This window comes from Procambarus clarkii, chromosome 54, assembly GCF_040958095.1.
Source record: "Procambarus clarkii isolate CNS0578487 chromosome 54, FALCON_Pclarkii_2.0, whole genome shotgun sequence".
Taxonomy (NCBI): Eukaryota; Metazoa; Arthropoda; class Malacostraca; order Decapoda; family Cambaridae; genus Procambarus; species Procambarus clarkii.
In genome coordinates this window covers 25223337-25242326 of record NC_091203.1, presented here as the reverse complement: position 1 = coordinate 25242326, position 18990 = coordinate 25223337, and the positions used below count along the sequence as shown (strand labels likewise).

General features: G+C 48.9%; 1 protein-coding gene across 1 annotated transcript in view; it reads left to right on the top strand.

The window, feature by feature from the left end:
* LOC138352753 (uncharacterized) overlaps positions 1-18990 on the top strand; it is a 118279-nt gene that overhangs the window by 68744 nt on the left and 30545 nt on the right. The window contains exon 3 of the mRNA XM_069305340.1: positions 15531-15701. Coding sequence (XP_069161441.1) covers positions 15531-15701 — 171 coding nt within the window. The remainder of the gene's footprint in view (positions 1-15530; positions 15702-18990) is intronic.

The window sequence follows — 18990 nt, the reverse complement described above, 5'->3', positions numbered from 1 at the left end:
CTGTTACGGTGCGGTGAGGGAGCTTGTTGGAACAGTGTCACCATCCGTCACACACCGTCACCGCGTTACCTCTCACTGTGGTGACAGACCGCGTTATGTAACCTACGGTGTGTGTGGTTACGGTGTGTGTGTGTGTGGGACGGTTGTGTTACGGTGAGGGTGTGACGGTTGTGTTACGGTGAGCGTGTGACGGTTGTGTTACGGTGAGCGTGTGACGGTTGTGTTACAGTGAACGTGTGACAGTTGTGTTACGGTGAGCGTGTGACGGTTGTGTTACGGTGAACGTGTGACGGTTGTGTTACGGTGAACGTGTGACGGTTGTGTTACGGTGAACGTGTGACGGTTGCAAATGCACAGTGCGAGCTTAGGTATAGTGCCACAACACTAGCACAAGAGTAGCACTGTAGCGCCCAGGGTGGCACTGTAGCGCCCAGGGTGGCACTGTAGCGCCCAGGGTGGCACTGTAGCGCCCAGGGTGGCACTGTAGCGCCCAGGGTGGCACTGTAGCGCCCAGGGTGGCACTGTAGCGCCCAGGGTGACACTGTATAGCGCCCAGGGTGGCACTGTAGCGCCCAGGGTGACACTGTAGCGCCCAGGGTGGCACTGTAGCGCCCAGGGTGGCACTGTAGCGCCCAGGGTGGCACTGTAGCGCCCAGGGTGGCACTGTAGCGCCCAGGGTGGCACTGTAGCGCCCAGGGTGGCACTGTAGCGCCCACGGTGACACTGTATAGCGCCCAGGGTGACACTGTATAGCGCCCAGGGTGGCACTGTAGCGCCCAGGGTGACACTGTATAGCGCCCAGGGTGGCACTGTAGCGCCCAGGGTGACACTGTATAGCGCCCAGGGTGGCACTGTATAGCGCCCAGGGTGACACTGTATAGCGCCCAGGGTGGCACTGTATAGCGCCCAGGGTGGCACTGTATAGCGCCCAGGGTGGCACTGTAGCGCCCAAGGTGGCACTGTATAGCGCCCAGGGTGGCACTGTATAGCGCCCAGGGTGGCACTGTAGCGCCCAGGGTGGCACTGTAGCGCCCAGTGTGACACTGTATAGCGCCCAGGGTGGCACTGTATAGCGCCCAGGGTGGCACTGTATAGCGCCCAGGGTGGCACTGTAGCGCCCAGGGTGGCACTGTATAGCGCCCAGGGTGGTACTGTAGCGCCCAGGGTGGCACTGTAGCGCCCAGGGTGGCACTGTATAGCGCTTAGGGTGGCACTGTAGCGCCCAGGGGGTGCCTGAAGGAGAGGACCCCTCTACTTGGTGACGACTGAACAAGGCACCCGGCATAAAAAATGCCCAAATGCTCCTGATGACAATGGTAGTTTTAACACTACTCACTCTTGTATATTACCTCTACAACCTCCCTGTATGGTATGGTATGTATACTCAACGCCGGTATGTATATATATATATATACATAGCTCCTATGTATTCACACTCTAAGCCAGAAATGTACATTTGATTTAGACTGCTGTACACATTACCTGTTTACGACGTATTAGGCAAAAATTAGAACATCGTAATATCGACGTTTTCTATGGATCGGCGTCAGTAGGTTAGGTAGAGGTTGCTTGGGTTTGTACGTTTCAGGTTAGGCTAAATAGTTGCATTTGTTACGGAGTGGTAAATCCTGTATGAATGGATTGAGCATCTTATATATATACATATATATATATATATATATATATATATATATATATATATATATATATATATATATATATATATATATATATATATATATATGTCGTACCTAGTAGCCAGAACTCTCTTCTCAGCCTACTATTCAAGGCCCGATTTGCCTAATAAGCCAAGTTTTCCTGAATTAATATATTTACTATAATTTTTTTCTTATGAAATGATAAAGCAACCCTTTTCTCTATGTATGAGGTCAATTTTTTTTTATTGGAGTTAAAATTAACGTAGATATATGACCGAACCTAACCAACCCTACCTAACCTAACCTAACCTATATATATAGGTAAGGTTAGGTTAGGTAGCCAAAAAAAGCTAGGTTAGGTTAGGTTAGGTAGGTTAGGTAGACGAAAAAACATTAATTCATGAAAACTTGGCTTATTAGGCAAATCGGGCCTTGCATAGTAGGCTGAGAAGTGAGTTCTGGCTACTAGGTACGACATATATATATATATATATATATATATATATATATATATATATATATATATATATTAACACGTAGTGAACGGAGTGAGAATAGCTTGGCTTCGTCCTTGTGTATATATATATCTCTATAAACTGATTTCAATTTCAATTCAATAGTGTGTGACTCTGGCGGTGCGTTCTACGTCCTGTGTCGACCTGCTCAGTGTGACGTCTATTACCCTATATAAAGCACACCATTTTATTTTCTCCCTAAGTTAGGTTAGGTTAGGTTAGGTTAGGTTAGGTTAGGTTAGGTTAGGGTACCTCGAGCAGGTACAGAGGTACGGAGCCCCGTTACTGTACCTGCTGGTCCTGGTCGACGACCCGCTATTCGACCCCTAACAAGCTAACCAGTAGCGGGTTCACTCACCATATATGGATGAATCTCCCCTAAGCACTCATCTCTACTCATCGGATTCATGACTCACAAATGAATGAGTCTTATCTCGCCTCATAAGACCCCTTTGGCTCAGATTTCCATGCTGTAGGCACTTAGTAATGGACATTATGACCCCTGGGTGATTTAGCACTGTGTTGCCTCCGCTCCGAGGCACACCGGGAACTAAAGGAAATTATGAGGAGAAAGTGCTAAGCCAGTGTAATTTTTATAAAGCACATGGAAAGGATATGAGGACAAGGAGATGACATATGAGGAAAAGAGATGTGATTAAAATGAGCTGGAATATGAGGATAAGGATATGAAGAGGTGCTGGGATATGAGGAACGTGATATGAGGAGCTGGGAGATGAGGAACGTGATATGAGGAGCTGGGAGATGAGGAACGTGATATGAGGAGCTGGGAGATGAGGAACGTGATATGAGGAGCTGGGAGATGAGGAACGTGATATGAGGAGCTGGGAGATGAGGAACGTGATATGAGGAGCTGGGAGATGAGGAACGTGATATGAGGAGCTGGGAGATGAGGAACGTGATATGAGGAGCTGGGAGATGAGGAACGTGATATGAGGAGCTGGGATATGAGGAACGTGATATGAGGAGCTGGGAGATGAGGAACGTGATATGAGGAGCTGGGAGATGAGGAACGTGATATGAGGAGCTGGAAGATGAGGAACGTGATATGAGGAGCTGGGAGATGAGGAACGTGATATGAGGAGCTGGAAGATGAGGAACGTGATATGAGGAGCTGGGAGATGAGGAACGTGATATGAGGAGCTGGGAGATGAGGAACGTGATATGAGGAGCTGGGAGATGAGGAACGTGATATAATACGGAGCTGAGAGATGAGGGAAGTCATCAAAACTCATCATGATTGGAACTTACGAAAAACTTACATGAACACATAACATGATAACTAACCATAATTAACATGATTTATATCGTGTTCATTGTTCGTTATCTCTCTCTCAATGTTATCTTCCTGGGGCTTAACAATGTTGTTTGATATAGCTTGTCTGTGTTCCTTTGTTGTGGTTTATGGTAGCTGTGTTATCTTGGGGTCCTGGTGTGTGTGTGTGTGTGTGTGTGTGTGTGTGTGTGTGTGTGTGTGTGTGTGTGTGTGTGTGTGTGTGTGTGAATGAACGTGCGTGCGTGTGTGGCCCACGCCACGTCACCACCGAGTCAGCCCAGGCTTCTCTGTGGTCCACAACTGCTTAAGTCAGAAAGAAATACGCCCCTCCCACAGCCCCCCTCCCACAGACCCCCTCCCACAGCCCCCCTCCCACAGCCCCCCTCCCACAGACCCCCTCCCACAGCCCCCTCTCCCACAGTACCCCTCCCACCCATCCCAACTCTTCCATCTTGCCGCCTTGGTTGAAAAAAAGATGCGAGACAGGAGGACCACCACAGGCGTCCACAGGTGGAAAGGAAGTTTCCCCCCAAAAAAATGTTTGGATCCGGTTTAAGGAGGATGTTTAATGGAAGGAACACAGGGTTGAAGTGTGTGTGTTTGTGTGTGAAGAGGGGAGAAGGGAGAGAGGGGAGAAAGGATGGAAGGGGGAGAAAGGAAGGGGAGATGGGAAGGAAAGAGGGAGGGAAAAACATGCAATCCCTTGGACATTATATTGTAGAATGCTGCATATTATCTGAATACCTGGTTGATGGGGTTCTGGGAGTTTGGTCCACCAGGCTGTTGCTTGGAGCGGCCCGCAGGCCCACATATACCTGGTTGATGGGGTTCTGGGAGTTCTTCTACTGCCCAAGCCCGGCCCGAGGCCAGGCTTGACTTGTGAGAGTTTGGTCCACCAGGCTGTTGCTTGGAGCGGCCCGCAGGCCCACATATACCTGGTTGATGGGGTTCTGGGAGTTCTTCTACTGCCCAAGCCCGGCCCGAGGCCAGGCTTGACTTGTGAGAGTTTGGTCCACCAGGCTGTTGCTTGGAGCGGCCCGCAGGCCCACATATACCTGGTTGATGGGGTTCTGGGAGTTCTTCTACTCCCCAAGCCCGGCCCGAGGCCAGGCTTGACTTGTGAGAGTTTGGTCCACCAGGCTGTTGCTTGGAGCGGCCCGCAGGCCCACATATACCTGCTTGATGGGGTTCTGGGAGTTCTTCTACTGCCCAAGCCCGGCCCGAGGCCAGGCTTGACTTGTGAGAGTTTGGTCCACCAGGCTGTTGCTTGGAGCGGCCCGCAGGCCCACATATACCTGGTTGATGGGGTTCTGGGAGTTCTTCTACTCCCCAAGCCCGGCCCGAGGCCAGGCTTGACTTGTGAGAGTTTGGTCCACCAGGCTGTTGCTTGGAGCGGCCCGCAGGCCCACATATACCTGCTTGATGGGGTTCTGGGAGTTGTTCTACTGCCCAAGCCCGGCCCGAGGCCAGGCTTGACTTGTGAGAGTTTGGTCCACCAGGCTGTTGCTTGGAGCGGCCCGCAGGCCCACATATACCTGGTTGATGGGGTTCTGGGAGTTCTTCTACTCCCCAAGCCCGGCCCGAGGCCAGGCTTGACTTGTGAGAGTTTGGTCCACCAGGCTGTTGCTTGGAGCGGCCCGCAGGCCCACATATACCTGGTTGATGGGGTTCTGGGAGTTCTTCTACTGCCCAAGCCCGGCCCGAGGCCAGGCTTGACTTGTGAGAGTTTGGTCCACCAGGCTGTTGCTTGGAGCGGCCCGCAGGCCCACATATACCTGGTTGATGGGGTTCTGGGAGTTCTTCTACTGCCCAAGCCCGGCCCGAGGCCAGGCTTGACTTGTGAGAGTTTGGTCCACCAGGCTGTTGCTTGGAGCGGCCCGCAGGCCCACATATACCTGGTTGATGGGGTTCTGGGAGTTCTTCTACTGCCCAAGCCCGGCCCGAGGCCAGGCTTGACTTGTGAGAGTTTGGTCCACCAGGCTGTTGCTTGGAGCGGCCCGCAGGCCCACATATACCTGGTTGATGGGGTTCTGGGAGTTCTTCTACTGCCCAAGCCCGGCCCGAGGCCAGGCTTGACTTGTGAGAGTTTGGTCCACCAGGCTGTTGCTTGGAGCGGCCCGCAGGCCCACATATACCTGGTTGATGGGGTTCTGGGAGTTCTTCTACTCCCCAAGCCCGGCCCGAGGCCAGGCTTGACTTGTGAGAGTTTGGTCCACCAGGCTGTTGCTTGCAGCGGCCCGCAGGCCCACATATACCTGGTTGATGGGGTTCTGGGAGTTCTTCTACTCCCCAAGCCCGGCCCGAGGCCAGGCTTGACTTGTGAGAGTTTGGTCCACCAGGCTGTTGCTTGGAGCGGCCCGCAGGCCCACATACCCACCACAGCCCGGTTGGTCCGGCACTTCTTGTAGGAAACGGTCCAACTGGATACTGGAATATGTAACATATGTGATATAACTCATGGGATGTAACTCAAACTTGTGATCGTAAAAGAATCTTAATCACCTGTGATTAAGTGGTTAATAACTCTTTAAGATTTAATAACTCTTAATAACCTGTCTATTGTTTTCTTGACATCTGGGAATAAGAGTTTTGCTCGTCTTCTAAGATATCTAAGGCCATAGCTTAGCGGGCTAGCAGCTGTGATAGGCCCGACCGTCCAAAGTGGTTGGGCACCATTCCTTTGCCCCCCGATTCCATTCTATATCCTTATCCTGACCCCTTCCCAGTGCTATATAGTCGTGATGGCTTGGTACTTTCTCCCCTGATAATCCCTCCCTCCATGTGATTAGTGATCTTACTTATTAGCACTCTTCCAAACATTGTTATAATGTGTTATCTTTGTGGAGTGGAGCGTTGTATGTTGTTTTAAGTGATAACAGGGATAACATCAGGGATAACATCAGTATGTAGGCTAAACATCCGCCTCGAAAAAGCTGTTTAACGCATGTTAAACAGCTTTTTTTTGCTTTTTTTTTTTGTTTTTTTGGATGCATATAGACTTGCAGGAGCCAACCCGCCAAACACACACCGAAACTACGACGTTGGTGCAACGTTCGAACAAGTTTTAACACCTCCTAACCAGTTATAACAACCAATATAGCAAGTTGTAACAACGTTCTAATACGTCATAAACACGTTAAGCCAAGATGTAACAACTTTATTACAAGTTGTAACAAGCGGAAAATAGAGAGACAGTTTCGGTTTGTGTTTCCAGGGAAGTCCTGGTGCAGAGTGCATGGGCATGCTGTCTATGGCTACTTTACAATCCTTAAGGTGACAGCTGATATATGATTTTGTTGGGATCATTGATCTTTAAAGTGTGTGTGGGGGGGGGAGGGGTGGGGGGGGAATCAGGGGAAAAGTGCCAAGCCATTACGACTATATAGCCCTTGGAAAGGGTTAGGATATAGGATAAGGGTTTGGGATCGGTGGTGGGGTGGTGGGGAGTTGGGTGCGTGTATTCTGTGAGGGGGTGAGTGGTGTGTGATATACCAAGATAACATGTTTCGCTTCTCACGCTCTTCTCTGCCGTATAGAGCACTCAAGAGCACTCAAGTGCACTCAAGACGGACAGTGACTCTCACCCTTATGACGTCTCACTCAGTGCTGACAAGCAAGAACATTCCCAAGGAAGCAGCCAATTAGATAACACAAAAGTGTGGACCTGATGGGGGCCAATTCTCTCCCCACCCAATTGGCAATTACCTAACTACCTCTACAATGCTACCTAACAACCCCCCCCCCCCGCCCCCCCCCCTACATTTACCCACAAGAAAATAAACTCGTAACTTTTCCACTAAATGATGTGGTTATCAATGTTATCAATATTCCTTTTTTTTGCCATTGCAATCTTGGAATCATGGAACATATCTAGCTGCAACATGGATAGATTTCATTTTCTGGGTCGTGTGAGTGGTTGTAAATCCGTGCGATGATTGAGTTCTGGTACGGTGGGGGGGGTGGTTATCTTGAGATGGTTATCTTGAGATGATTTCGGGGCTTTTTTAGTGTCCCCGCGGTCCGGTCCTCGACCAGGCCTCCACTCTCCCCAGGAAGCAGCCCGTGACAGCTGACTAACACCCAGGTACCTATTTTACTGCTAGGTAACAGGGGGCATAGGGTGAAAGAAACTTTGCCCCATTGTTTCTAGCCGGCGCCTGGGATCGAACCCAGGACCACAGGATCACAAGTCCAGCGTGCTGTCCGCTCGGCCGACCGGCTCCGGGTATACCCACAGTTACAACGTTCTTACAACGTTGTATAAAAAAAAAGAGAAAAAATAAACATTGTGGTCAGTTTTTTTTTTGAGTAAAGAGGATGGAGAGACACAGGCGAAGGGATGAGTTGGGAAAGGGGAAATATATATAGTACTCGCCTAGTTATATGAGTCGGTGATAACCCACGGATGATATAGGCGATAACGCGATAACCTGCGATAACCTCTCTCAGGTTACCAACCGGAGTGGGTACCAACCTGTCCTCTTACAAAGAACGTCGCTTTTCGTTCCTTGGCGTTCTATAAGGCCAAACTAATCGTCGTACAAGAAAATGGAAGCGGTTGATGAAATTACGTACTGTCCCGTTTTCTGTTTTGGGTCCTCTGGTTGATTAGGAGAGACTACTTTAACTTGACCGTTTTTTTTGCCGTTTGGGAAACCTTATGAGGACATTGGGATGGTAGCCTGTATGGTCGGGCCATGGTAGGCTGCCTACACACCGTAGGTGTCCACCATCCCAGCTCACTGTTGAGAGTCTAAGCTATGCTGCTAGATCGGCGTTCAATCCCCGACATTCCAAGTGCTTGGACACCATTCCTTCCCCCCCAATCCCATCCCAAATGCAGGCGAGGAGTCACAATAACGTGGCTGAAGTATGTTGACCAGACCACACACTAGAAGGTGAAGGGACGACGACGTTTCGGTGCGTCCTGGACCATTCTCAAGTCGACAATCGACTTGAGAATGGTCCAGGACGGACCGAAACGTCGCCATCCCAAATCGTGATATCCTGACCCCTTCCAAGTGCTATGTTATCGTAATGGTTTAGTGCTTCCTCCTCATAGTTCCCTTCCCTACCCTGGCTCCTCCCTAATACCATTGCCCTTCACAAGGATATTTTCAACAAGCCACGTCATGCATGGTAATTTAAATGTGAAAGTTGGTTGTCACACGGGAGAAATTGTCTCTTGCGGGGCAGCGGAAGCGTTTTGTGGAGTTTGTCACATGAATACATAGCGGACGTGTTAGTGAAATGGTGGTGTGAAAGCGTAGGTGTTTCTTAATTGAGGACATCCGTGCCAGCGGTTTGTCATGTGACACATATAACCAGCCGGCCGGGTGGTGGGTATGTGGGCCTGCGGGCCGCTCCAAGCAACAGCCTGGTGGACCAAACTCTCACAAGTCAAGCCTGGCCTCGGGCCGGGCTTGGGCAGTAGAAGAACTCCCAGAACCCCATCAACCAGGTATATGTGGGCCTGCGGGCCGCTCCAAGCAACAGCCTGGTGGACCAAACTCTCACAAGTCAAGCCTGGCCTCGGGCCGGGCTTGGGCAGTAGAAGAACTCCCAGAACCCCATCAACCAGGTATATGTGGGCCTGCGGGCCGCTCCAAGCAACAGCCTGGTGGACCAAACTCTCACAAGTCAAGCCTGGCCTCGGGCCGGGCTTGGGCAGTAGAAGAACTCCCAGAACCCCATCAACCAGGTATATGTGGGCCTGCGGGCCGCTCCAAGCAACAGCCTGGTGGACCAAACTCTCACAAGTCAAGCCTGGCCTCGGGCCGGGCTTGGGCAGTAGAAGAACTCCCAGAACCCCATCAACCAGGTATATGTGGGCCTGCGGGCCGCTCCAAGCAACAGCCTGGTGGACCAAACTCTCACAAGTCAAGCCTGGCCTCGGGCCGGGCTTGGGGAGTAGAAGAACTCCCAGAACCCCATCAACCAGGTATATGTGGGCCTGCGGGCCGCTCCAAGCAACAGCCTGGTGGACCAAACTCTCACAAGTCAAGCCTGGCCTCGGGCCGGGCTTGGGCAGTAGAAGAACTCCCAGAACTCCATCAACCAGGTATATGTGGGCCTGCGGGCCGCTCCAAGCAACAGCCTGGTGGACCAAGCTTTCACAAGTCAAGCCTGGCCTCGGGCCGGGCTTGGGCAGTAGAAGAACTCCCAGAACCCCATCAACCAGGTATATGTGGGCCTGCGGGCCGCTCCAAGCAACAGCCTGGTGGACCAAACTCTCACAAGTCAAGCCTGGCCTCGGGCCGGGCTTGGGCAGTAGAAGAACTCCCAGAACCCCATCAACCAGGTATATGTGGGCCTGCGGGCCGCTCCAAGCAACAGCCTGGTGGACCAAACTCTCACAAGTCAAGCCTGGCCTCGGGCCGGGCTTGGGCAGTAGAAGAACTCCCAGAACCCCATCAACCAGGTATATGTGGACCTGCGGGCCGCTCCAAGCAACAGCCTGGTGGACCAAACTCTCACAAGTCAAGCCTGGCCTCGGGCCGGGCTTGGGGAGTAGAAGAACTCCCAGAACCCCATCAACCAGGTATATGTGGGCCTGCGGGCCGCTCCAAGCAACAGCCTGGTGGACCAAGCTCTCACAAGTCAAGCCTGGCCTCGGGCCGGGCTTGGGCAGTAGAAGAACTCCCAGAACCCCATCAACCAGGTATATGTGGGCCTGCGGGCCGCTCCAAGCAACAGCCTGGTGGACCAAACTCTCACAAGTCAAGCCTGGCCTCGGGCCGGGCTTGGGCAGTAGAAGAACTCCCAGAACCCCATCAACCAGGTATCAAGCAGGTAAACACAGTTCACAGCTGTTGGTATAAAATACGGGCTCACCATAGCCCGTGCTACTTGGAACTTTGTTCCAGGTAGCGAATCTTTATATACAATGTTGGCATAGTGCTACAAAGTTGTTTATAACAATAATAACCTTAGGGGGTTGTGAACAAATCCACAAGGGTCGTGACGAGGATTCGAACCTGCGTCCGAGATCATCCCAGACGCTGCCTTAATCGACTGAGCTACGACATGGTCAAAAGAATTGCAACCAGAAGTTCTACTGCCCTTACTTGGACCCTGCAGCCTCTCCGAGACACAAACCATTGAGATTAAGGCAGCGTCTGGGATCGTCTCGGACGCAGGTTCGAATCCTCATCACGGCCCTTGTGGATTTGTTCATTTGATGCATCAGGCTATTGTGATCTCTGTGTGTAATTGGGGTTGTGAAGTTTCCAAGCCCGTCAGCTGTTCAATATATGTAAACAAAGCCGCCATGATTAAGTAAATATGTATTTCGTAATTTAGTTACATAAATGACTCATTCTGGGTCAAGGGGCGGGAACTATCAGGGGGGGAAAGCGCCAAGCCATTACGACTATATAGCACTGGGAAAGGGGTCAGGATAAGAATTTGGGATGGGACGGAGGGAAAGGAATGGCGCCCAACCACTTGTGGACGGTCGGGAATTGAACGCCGACCTGCAGGAAGCGAGGCCGTCGCTCTACCGTCCAGCCCAAGTGGTTGGGTGAATTCTGGGCCAGAAACACGAGTTGACTGTTATTGTGTTGCTTCAGTATTTGTTCTCGTGGTACAGAGAACAAATTAGGTTTGTTCCCCTCTCGGCTCACAGTGAACATTATCTTTAAATTACTTGTTCATCTGTTGACGTTCTCTGACATGTTCACCTGTTTACGTTCACTGGCATGTTCTTCTCTGATGATGATTCTGATGAAATGTGTTCTGAAGACTTTTTTTTGGAGGGGAGTTACAATAGGGGATTGTTCTTCCCTTTTCGTGTTAGGGAGAGTGTAGGGAGGGTGTGGAATGGCTTGGTGTAGGTTAGGAAGGGTGTAGGGAGGTGTGGGATGGCTTGGTGTAGGTTAGGAAGGGTGTAGGGAGGTGTGGGATGGCTTGGTGTAGGTTAGGAAGGGTGTAGGGAGGTGTGGGATGGCTTGGTGTAGGTTAGGAAGGGTGTAGGGAGGTGTGGGATGGCTTGGTGTAGGTTAGGAAGGGTGTAGGGAGGTGTGGGATGGCTTGGTGTAGGTTAGGAAGGGTGTAGGGAGGTGTGGGATGGCTTGGTGTAGGTTAGGAAGGGTGTAGGGAGGTGTGGGATGGCTTGGTGTAGGTTAGGAAGGGTGTAGGGAGGTGTGGGATGGCTTGGTGTAGGTTAGGAAGGGTGTAGGGAGGTGTGGGATGGCTTGGTGTAGGTTAGGGAGGGTGTAGGGAGGTGTGGGATGGCTTAGTATAGGTTAGGAAGGGTGTAGGAACATTTGGAGTGGCTTAGTATAGGTTAGGAAGATTGTAGGAACATTTAGAGCAGCTTGGTATTAGGGATGAATATATCCATCCCCGCTACAAGGGCTACCGAAGATAAGGGAACGATAAGGCCACCGATAAGAGAGGACCATACGGGTTATACATACACACACAGTCCGGTGTTCCCATGGTTGGTGTAACAATACACTACATGACGTCACAGTGTAACGAACCAACCTGTTCTCGCACTTTCGTATAGTCAATATTGACTTATTAAATACGTCCATATGTGACATACTAATTTATTGTGAATATTTTAGTTTACCTTGAAAAGCTTCATAGAAAACACCGACCTTACCTAACCTTCTTAGTATGTTAAGATAAGCATCTTATTGCTTCTTAATTACAATTATTACTTAACGTATTATAGGTATACGTTAAGTAATAATTGTAATTACGAAGCAATAAGATGCTTATCTTAACATACTAAGAAGGTTAGGTGAGGTCGGTGTTTTCTATGAAGCTTTTCAAGGTAAACTAAAATATTCACAACAAATTGGTATGTCACATATACACTTATTTAATAAGTCAATATTGACAGTAAGAAAGTGCGAGAACGGGTTGCAACAACCATTCAGCTGTTGGCCTGGAGCGAAACAATGCCGTCCGAACGATGTGGTTCGCGGCTTGCCTGGCCTGATTGGACTTTTTTTTTTTTCAGGGATATTCCTGCGCGGGCCATGATTGGACTTAACGATGGGGTCTGGCTGGACTGGCATATATATTGCTTGTTAGTAGACTTGAGTGATTAGGCTGGAACTTGCGAACAAATGAACAAATCCACAAAGGGCCGTGACGAGGATTCGAACCTGCGTCCGGGAAGTTCCCAGACGAATGTGTAGTGTAGTGGGACATGTGTTTGGGGACTACATATATCAGCCTATAGTCTCCATACGATGATAGTACCTATGGCAACTGTGGGTCCTATAGTATCATATTGCCACAGTACCACTATAGTACCTGTGGCAACTGTGGGTCCTATAGTACAATATTGCCACAGTACCACTATAGTACCTATGGCAACTGTGGGTCCTATAGTACCATATTGCCACAGTACCACTATAGTACCTATGGCAACTGTGGGTCCTATAGTACCATATTGCCACAGTACCACTATAGTACCTATGGCAACTGTGGGTCCTATAGTACCATATTGCCATAGTACCTATGGCAACTGTGGGCGGCGTATATGAAATTTAGATGGTTTAAAAAAAATCTTTTTGCATTATTGACTTTGTCCAGAGCCAAAGAAAGAATGAAATAACCTAACCTAACTTTTCATAGGCCTATTGTATAGTATAATATATATATATATATATATATATATATATATATATATATATATATATATATATATATATATATATATATATATTTATATATATTTATATATATATGTCGTACCTAGTAGCCAGAACGCACTTCTCAGCTTACTATGCAAGGCCCATTTTGCCTAATAAGCCAAGTTTTCCTGAATTAATATATTTTCTCTAATTTTATTCTTATGAAATGATAAAGCTACTCATTTCATTATGTATGAGGTCATTTTTTTTATTGGAGTTAAAATTAACGTAGATATATGACCGAACCTAACCAACCCTACCTAACCTAACCTAACCTATCTTTATAGGTTAGGTTAGGTTAGGTAGCCGAAAAAAATAGGTTAGGTTAGGTTAGGTAGGTTAGGTGGTCGAAAAAACATTAATTCATGAAAACTTGGCTTATTAGGCAAATCGGGACTTGCATAGTAGACCGAGAAGTGCGTTCTGGCTACTAGGTACGACATATATATATATATGCCTTAACATATATATATATATATATATATATATATATATATATATATATATATATATATATATATATATATATATATATATATATATATATATATTCAGTTAAGTCTAAGTGTATGCTAGGCCTAGGATGACATATTTAAGCCTAAGACTGGTTAGGTTGTAGTTTTGTGTAGCCCTTTAAACTACCTATGGTGGGGATCCGGTCGGCCGAGCGGACAGCACGCTGGACTTGTGATCCTGTGGTCCTGGGTTCGATCCCAGGCGCCGGCGAGAAACAGTGGGCAGAGTTTCTTTCACCCTATGCCCCTGTTACCTAGCAGTAAAATAGTTACCTGGGTGTTAGTCAGCTGTCACGGGCTGCTTCCTGGGGGTGGAGGCCTGGTCGAGGACCGGGCCGCGGAGACACTAAAAAGCCCCGAAATCATCTCAAGATTACCTATAGTACAAAATGTGGACTTTTTATGGTCTACAATACATACATTCCATCTAAAATTAGCCATTTATGTCCACCCAAACTCATTCATATGTCTAACCTACGCTTGAAACACCCAACTGTCTATGCTACCCGTGAATTTGTTCCATACATCACCACTCGTGTTTTCCAAACCAGTATTTACCCAGGTCTTTCCTGCATCTGATTTAGGTGGCATGACCTGGCTTTAAGGCTCCTCCTGAGAAAGGGTCAGTATTCACCAAGCATTAACTTGTCCATTGACGAAGCCTGTACATCTTTCGTCACTTATGGTGGCTTAAGTCTGAATTAAAGAGTTTATAAGTTTGGGAACTATTCAACTGATTGGTCAACCGACGAATATAATTGTTATAAGAATCTCGTAAGTCTTTTTCGGAGCTCATAAAGTGTTGTAATAAATGTAACCTAATTGACTATGATTAAGATGTACAGGCTTCGTGTTAGGCCCTGGGGCCAGATTCACGAAGCAGTTACGCAAGCACTTACGAACGTGTACATCTTTCCTCAATCTTTGACGGCTTTGGTTACATTTATTAAACAGTTTACAAGCATGAAAACTTGCCAATCAACTGTTGTTATTGTTATAAACAGCCTCCTGGTGCTTCGGAGCTCATTAACTGTTTAATAATTGGAAACAAAGCCGCCAAAGATTGAGAAAAGATGGGCAGGTTCGTAAGTGCTTGCGTAACTGCTTCGTGGATCTGGCCCCAGGTTCGTAAGTGCTTACGTAACTGCTTCGTGGATCTGGCACCAGGTTCGTAAGTGCTTACGTAACTGCTTCGTGGATCTGGCCCCAGGTTCGTAAGTTTTTCCGTAAGCGTAACTGCTTCGTGAATCTGGCCCCAGGTTCGTAAGTGCTCCGTGGATCTGGCCCCAGGTTCGTAAGTGCTTCGTGGATCTGGCCCCAGCCAGGTTCGTAAGTGCTTCGTGGATCTGGCCCCAGCCAGGTTCGTAAGTGCTTCGTGGATCTGGCCCCAGCCAGGTTCGTAAGTGCTTCGTGGATCTGGCCCCAGCCAGGTTCGTAAGTGCTTCGTGGATCTGGCCCCAGCCAGGTTCGTAAGTGCTTCGTGGATCTGGCCCCAGGTTCGTAAGTGCTTCGTGGATCTGGCCCCAGCCAGGTTCGTAAGTGCTTCGTGGATCTGGCCCCAGCCAGGTTCGTAAGTGCTTCGTGGATCTGGCCCCAGGTTCGTAAGTGCTTCGTGGATCTGGCCCCAGGTTCGTAAGTGCTTCGTGGATCTGGCCCCAGGTTCGTAAGTGCTTACGTAACTACTTCGTGAATCTGGCCCCCTCATCTTCTCTAGCACCGTGTTAATTGGCCAACAAGCTGTGAATGAGGTTAATCACCTGATAGCTTTTAGGGCTGGGTTAATGGCTGTTAACTGTATCATTATATACTCCCTTGTTTGTCTCTGTTTGACCCTTGACCCTGTTCATTGTTTATGTCTGTGTTTGACCCGTGACCATGTTTGTGATTTGTAGATGTGGACAAGCTGGGATCCACCTCGTCCCGCCCTGTGTCCCCATGTCCCAGTGACGTCAGTTCCTCTGACCAATCACACGCCTCAAATCTGTCACGTGTGTCGTCGCGGCTGCCAATCAGGGCCCTGCATGTCTCTGGCCCCGCCCACTCAGGCTCCATCACTTCCCTCTGTAAGTACGACTTTCGGGATGGGCTTTCCTCCTCCTGTTGCGCCTATGGCACCTTTGTTATGCTGCTTGTGTCACCTCTGTCATGCTGCTTGTGTTACCTCTATCATGCTGCTTGCGTCACCTCTGTCATGCTGCTTGTGTTACCTCTGTCATGCTGCTTGTGTCACCTCTGTCATGCTGCTTGTGTTACCTCTGTCATGCTGCTTGCGTCACCTCTTTCATGTTACTAATTATGTCACCTTTGTCATAGTTCTTGTCACCTCTGTCACAGTATTGCTTATATCACCCCTGGCATGTCATTCCCTGTCATTTGTCACAAGATTGAGTGTGTCACCTGTCATGTTAATGTTTGTCACCTGTCATGTCATTGATTGTCACCTCTTAGTTATTGCTGTATAACGATATGTCTTATACTCATGCAACCTCAGTCCCCTCTATATAACGGCGGAGTAGAAGACCTTTATGTTATGTTATTAAATATAATGTTATTAAGTTATTAAAACAAGACTAAAAACCAGTGGGGACAAGTGAGGAAAACTAAAGAACAGCGCATCGCACACACCACCACTCACGAGGAAGAAAACTCTTATGAACCGGTAAGATCACACGTTAAACCTTCCGCCCACTCCGCCTCCATTGATTAAGATTAAGCCGCCCTAGAGGTGGCACGGGTATGAATAGCCCTTAAGGATGAGACGAATTATGTTTCAGATTTAGCTACTCAGATCGAAATGTCCATGCAGCACGGGCTATGGTGAGCCCGTAATATGAAGTGTTCCGCCTCCAGATCCTGTAGCTAGTATATACCTTCACAACGTTGTGCGGCAGCACGGGGGGACCGTCTTCACAGGGTGCTTCCTCACGGTGTCCCTTTTCACTTTGTCCTTCCTCAATACGATGACCAAAGCTCGCCCCCTCACCGCTACCCGCAGCGGGGGCAACAACCCCCCACCTCGCAGAACCAGCAGCGTGAGGCGTGGGTTTACAGGAGGAGGCAACGAGGCCCCAACACCCTGTACAGGGAGGACAGGCACAACAGGAACCTCCAGGAACGTCATCCTCAGAGAACACGGAACACCCGTACTCCTGCACGTGGGGGAGCACCCACACCCGCAGCGGCACATGCAGAATCCTCCGGGACCACTAAAGAGTTGAAATCCTCCTCCCTGGGGAGATTCACACGTTCCACTATGCCAGCACGGCACACTGCAGCCAGGTGCCCCGACAAGCAGCACCAGAAACACATACGGGGCTGACCAGCATAGAAAACCCAGACGTAGAGCCCCATCAGCATTACAGAGGACGGGCCGGCAGCTGTAAGTAGCATGGTGAGCCTCCTGGCCCCATTTGGTGTGCCTTTTAGATAGCCAGAAAAAATCACATTCATATGGATGTTCAACACACGCCCAAACTGTCCAAAATAACGTCTTTTCAGGTCGTCCGGACACTCAAAGGGCGCACCGTGGACACTCACATACGTTGTTGTTCCACTACGATCTGATATGGCCAGTCCCAGCATGCCCAAGCAACGTGAGGGAGCACCGGTCAAAACGCTGGATAAAATCTGTGAAGACGTCCGCGGTGGCTAGATATGATCCGCTCACCACCGACCTCGGCCACAGCAACACGCATAACATCAAACAATGCTACCACCACAGCTGGGTTGTCCAGAATGCCGGAGAATTCGAGGCCAGCCATTAACGACCGCTTTACAGGATGGTAAGGGCTTCCCCGTCACGCAAGCCCACACGGGCGCAGGGCCCCTGCAAGCATCACCACCCAACCCGTCCTCTTAAAAATAACGTCGCTTTTCGCTCGTATGCGCGGCGCTATGGCCAAAAGTGGGCATAATTTGATATGAAATCGACTCACAAAAGTGACGTACTGTCCCGTTTTCTGTTTGAGTCGTCCGGCTTACTCGGAAAGGTTAGAAGAGGAAACTTTCAATTAACGTTTTTTTTATAACGTTTTGAACCTTTATGAGAATTTCCTGCCCACCTAAGACCAACGACCGCTCACAACACCTGGCTGATAAAGAAAGACTGCAGAGCTCAGCAGACACGTCCACTCCCTCTGACGGTCGAAAGGCGAATCCAATATATACAATGTTCAACAATACACCAGCAGCACTCGAATACAGAATTCAAATAAGAAACACAACTGTAACTCAATACAGTAGCACGAAATACAATATTAAAGACATGCATAATTACATTACAGGAAATCAGTCAAATCAAAACTTGACCTACAACACATATAGGTCGTTACACATCACACACCAACCCGGTAGAAACATATTAACATATTAACTAACCTAACCTAACCTAACCTAACCTAACCTAACCTAACCTAACCTAACCTGGTAGAAACATATTAACAGCATCAACAACACACTAACAATTACCACTTAAACAATAATGATCACTTAACTGTTTCTAGACAGCATAGAAACAAGACATCTTGAGGTTATCTTGAGATGATTTCGGGACTTTTTAGTGTCCCCGCGGCCCGGTCCTCGACCAGGCCTCCACCCCCAGGAAGCAGCCCGTGACAGCTGACTAACACCCAGATACCTATTTTACTGCTAGGTAACAGGAGCATAGGGTGAAAGAAACTCTGACCATTGTTTCTCACCGGCGCCTGGGATCGAACCCAGGATCACAAGTCCAGCGTGCTGTCCGCTCGGCCGACCGGCTCCCGACATACACAGTATAAAGTAAAGGACCCATCCAAACACGCGGGCCGTTACTCCACACATCACAAACAACCAAGCAAGCAGAGCTAAGAACACACAACCAAGAAATTACACATAAGAACTGAATCACGCAGCAGCGACACATCCCAACGACATAAGGCGACGATATAACGATTTAACAGTCTCCGTGGTGTAGTGGTAAGACACTCGCCTGGCGTTCCGCGAGCGCTATGTCATGGGTTCGTATCCTGGCCGGGGAGGAGGATTTACTGGGCGCAATTCCTTAACTGTAGCCTCTGTTTAACGCAACAGTAAAATGTGTACTTGGATGAAAAAACGATTCTTCGCGGCGGGGATCGTATTCCAGGGACCTGCCCGAAACCCTACGCGTACTAGTGGCTCTACAACCATGTAACAACTCTTCTATATATCTCAAAAAAAAAAATATATATTATTACGACCACAGGCAATTACAGGCCTACATAAATTAAAAAAAATATTGCAATGGAGCCTCGCACTTACCAGAATGAACACAGCAGATGCCCTAATGCCCAGCATGTGCAGAAGGGACTCGTACACATACCAAAAGACAGC